This window comes from Rutidosis leptorrhynchoides, chromosome 5 (genome assembly GCF_046630445.1).
Source record: "Rutidosis leptorrhynchoides isolate AG116_Rl617_1_P2 chromosome 5, CSIRO_AGI_Rlap_v1, whole genome shotgun sequence".
Lineage (NCBI taxonomy): Eukaryota > Viridiplantae > Streptophyta > Magnoliopsida > Asterales > Asteraceae > Rutidosis > Rutidosis leptorrhynchoides.
Window position 1 is genome coordinate 437,866,639 of NC_092337.1, and position 4,149 is coordinate 437,870,787.

The 4,149-nt window shown below is 34.1% G+C and overlaps 1 protein-coding gene across 1 annotated transcript; it reads right to left on the minus strand.

The window, feature by feature from the left end:
* Positions 1–1,155: 1,155 nt before the first annotated feature.
* On the minus strand, positions 1,156–3,311 carry LOC139847134 (casein kinase II subunit beta-2-like). Its single transcript, XM_071836751.1, has 5 exons — positions 3,018–3,311; positions 2,402–2,638; positions 2,144–2,253; positions 1,873–2,038; positions 1,156–1,630 (listed from the first exon to the last, which is right to left on the minus strand). Exons 1-5 carry the CDS (start codon positions 3,232–3,234, stop codon positions 1,500–1,502), a joined length of 861 nt encoding a protein of 286 aa, XP_071692852.1. The 5' UTR covers positions 3,235–3,311; the 3' UTR covers positions 1,156–1,499.
* Between the last annotated feature and the right edge of the window lie 838 nt (positions 3,312–4,149).

Below are 4,149 nucleotides of genomic sequence, written 5' to 3' on the forward strand. Positions count from 1 at the left end.
TACATCCTTTTTTTCTTCCTCTTCTTCATCTTCATCTTGATCTTCTCTGTCATTTTCTTCCTCCGAAGCACTAGACGCGACAACTGATTCAAAAGGGTGATCTGTTTTTTTAATTTTACATACGTTCTCAACTTCATAGTTGAAGAAATCAAACTCTTCTGTGTTTGGAGGTGGTACTTCAGGTCGTGCTTCTTCCAAATTGGGTGTCTGAAGGTTTGTGCTCTCCTCGTTTGTTGGTAGGTTTTGTTGGACATCGTGTGTTGGTAGGTTTTGATGGACATTGTGTACTGGTAGGATTTGCACTGACTGTAAGTTTTCTGGGAGTTGATGCATTGTAACTTTGTCGACAATGTAAATATTAATAGGAGCATTTGATATTGCATGTTGTAGAAAATCACGAAAGTCTTCATAATCATCAGTAATATCAAAAACAAGATTATCGACAACATATCTCATTGAAACAGGAGCATTAGGTGGCAATAATTTTTCTAAGAACATTTTTTAACAATATTCTTCGAGTAATTGGTTTTTGGGGAGCAACTGGGAGTTTTAATCGTGTTCTAAAACAATCTAGAGACAAATACATAGGTAAGTTATTAATAAATTGAAAAGAACCACCACAACATATATGAATAACAAAGGTTTCATTATCACTAAAACTCATTATTTAAAACAAAGAAAGTTACCTTAATGACGCTTGAAATTATATGATTTATGTGGAAATGAAGGAAATGAAGTGAAAATAGAGCTGGTAATATGTAGTTCCAGGAAAAGTTATCCGTAATAGTACAAAATCTTATCCACGAAATCGTACAAAATCTTATCCACGAAATCATGGAAATCTTATCGGGATAAGACGCAAGACGCAAGACGCAAAGGCGCAAGTCGCAAGACGCAATACGCAAGAACGCAAGGCTGTTTGTTGCGATTGGAAGTAACGCAAGGTCGCAATGTCGCAAGGTCGCAAAGACGCAAGGAGTCTTGCGCCTTGCGAGGGCAAATTGTCAACTTTTTTTTTAAGGGCTGTCAGTCAACATGCTTCAAAAAAAGGGCATTTTGGTGATAATCCCTTGCAGAAGAGGTTGTTGATCATCATCATCAGAAAGAAAAAACATACATGACAAGTGATCACTGAACGAATCAGTAACAGGAAACTAAGATTATGAACTACAAATACAAACTTTAAGTTCTTAGTCAACAAGTCAACGTTCAATGCAATAAAGAGGGAAAAAGAAGCAGCTTTCCTAAATCAACAAAATCAGTACTAATAATACAAATAAATGAAACATGAAGCATAACACTCTTTACCACACAAATTTTTTTCTTCTAATATGGGTGTTAAAGGATCCTCGGGTTGTGATTTCATTTCTTATCAGGCCTTTAAACTGAAGTCACGATTGTTGCTTAAGTAAAAAATAACCATAATGTTATCAGGAAGCCAAAATCGACCAGCCTAGAAAACGACCTCGAAGGCACATGTTTGGATCCGGGATTAAAGGTCATGGCTTGTGAACCTTGAAGCCAAAGACTCTAGGAACGTAATCCTGCGTTGTCTTTTGTGGTTTGAGGTGTCCATACGTCATCAAGAACAAATGTGGAAATGTTGACCCAAAATAAGCTCCATCCAGGTCTAAATACCGTTAAAGAAATATTGCAAGATTCACATACACAAAACTATAATCATTATAAGAAAAGATGTTCACTTTTCAAATTCTAAGTTACCTTGTGATGACTCCGGTCTATAAAACTCATTTCTTTTCTACATATATAGCTAAAATTAGAAACTTTGAACTGAATGATCAAAAAGTTATAATACCCTTTAAATAAATAAATCATTAATTTGTAGTAAGTTGTTACTATTAAAAAGGATACTATCTTGAAACCTGGATTGAGGGGTATAAATATCTTCACATTTTGGACAGAATATTTTAACATTGTTTTGTCTAGAAATGTCTGATTGACCAACGGGAAGGCAGGGTTGACCACAGCAGTACACTCTTGGGCATCTGCCAAATTCTGCGTTTTTATACTTCTCGAGCTGCCAAAATTGATAATTTGCTCCACTATAACTTTTCACATAAATCTATATCTATATCTATTTATATAAGAAAGTAACAACTAAAGTTGTTGAGCAAATTCTTACCATAGTACCCAATCCTTTAGTGGTTAAAATATATCGTACATGAATTAGACCATATAGCATCTCTGCTGCCGATTCAATTATTTCATTTTGCTCTTCTGAAAACATATCACCTGCTTAAGATGAGAATGTACAACAATTAAAGGAGATAACATTATAGAAACAAGTAATACATGCACACACTGAATAACACATATGGAAATTAAGATGCTTGTACAATTAATTTCAAAGATATTAGGTAAGCATTAGAAAAAAATTTACCGTGAGACGATTCGACGTCCAGAATTAAATCAAGGGCGTAATCATAATAAGGAACTTGGCTACTCAAACCACACAGATTAAAATCGTCTTGGATATAATTTTCATCAACTTCACAAAAAAACTCATTCCCACGTAGACTGCAAAACCATGATATCCATGATGTATCCTCCCCATCTGAGCCGCTAACATCTGATTCTTCGCTATCTGTTTCAGATTCCTCTACTACATTTTCCTCTCCTACATAAAAAAATCAAGTGAAAACCATAAAAAAATCAATTATTAGAACCTATGCTGATATATAATCTGCAGACAGTATATAACATTGAGAATAAATAATATAGTAACTGTCAAGTGAAAACATAAATCCTAATATTTTTACAGTTATTCTTTTCAAACATTTAGTGTTTTCTACTTAACCAACCAAGCCAGTATGTACTGATAGATGAGCACACAATTAATTAAATAAAGAATATGACAAAACAAGATAAAAACCTAAATTTGACAGTCGATTCAAATGGTAAAATCAATTACTCAAATCAAGAATATATACCTACTAACCAGCTAACCTAGCTCATATCGATACAGAGATTAAAGGAATGAAAAAAGGAAAACGAACCTTTGGAATGTTTCTTATTAGGATAAGATGACCTAGAAGACGAAGAAATTTTAGGGTTTCCAGGTGATGAACGGTCTTTATTGCTATTATTATTATTAACAATAGTTTCTTTTCCGTTGCTTAAACTCAACCCTGTTCCGCCAGCTCTGGAACTTGTAGCCGTTGAAGATCGTTCCATTTTACCCTTGGATCCTATTCCACCTCTTTCTCTGTACATTCTAATTTTGTATTTGAAACCCTAACTGGAGAGAAATAGAAAGGGGATTAGGGTTTTCCTGGAGAAAGGAAGACTTAATTTTATTAAATTATAAATTATAAATGAAATTTTTATTTTCTTTTTTAGAATTTTATTTGTGTTTTTTTTTTTTTTTTCCCCTGTAAAGTTCGTCGGTTTTTAGACCACTCCCTATGGGAGCATTACCCGTAGCCACCCGTAGCCACCCGTTAGTTACCCGCATAATGCCATAGGCACGGATTCATTATAGGTATTAGTTATAGGAGTCTCACCATAGATTTAACGAATGGTTATTGGAAAAAATGGGACCCAGTCACCCCACATGCTAGTAGCTTTTTGTAAAAAATAACCCTTTCACCAAATGTACAAACCTTTTATGCATATTTTACAACTTTTTTGTGTTGATTAAAATAAATATAAAAAAAATAATTAATGATGTGGCAGGTAAGAGAAAGATGTTTTAGCCATTATAGGCATTGTTTAGTTATAAGATTTTATGGGTTAGTTATAGGATTTGAGTGCTGATGTGGCGCTGATGTGGCATGTTAAGAGGATGAACAGTTTAGTCACGATAAAGAGTGGCATTAGTGGAGCAAATATATATGTGTGATAAAAAAAAATTATAGAAACCGGTGGGTGCCGGTGATGTTTTCGGGGATATATAATACAGATAATTTTATTTTATCGGCGGGCACAACAAGTTTGGGGCTTAAATCGTCTGCCATCTGTTATAGGGTTCATACGGTGCATCTGCGCATAAAACGCATATACAATTAGGTATCTCCACTATAATTTTTTTTTTTTCACTATAAATTTTGTTATGAAACGGGTTACAGATTAATAATACCTAATTAGTTCTTAATCGTGAAACGCTTTTTAAATTAAGTATTTCGATCC

Excerpts from the sequence above, each read along its gene's own strand:
- LOC139847134 (XM_071836751.1), bottom strand. The coding sequence starts at position 3,234 with ATGTACAGAGAAAGAGGTGGAATAGGATCCAAGGGTAAAATGGAACGA. Across the intron at positions 2,039-2,143 it reads CTAAAGGATTGGGTACTATG|CTCGAGAAGTATAAAAACGC; the intron begins GTAAGAATTTGC and ends CAATTTTGGCAG. Across the intron at positions 1,631-1,872 it reads TCAATCCAGGTTTCAAGATA|ACCTGGATGGAGCTTATTTT; the intron begins GTATCCTTTTTA and ends AACGGTATTTAG.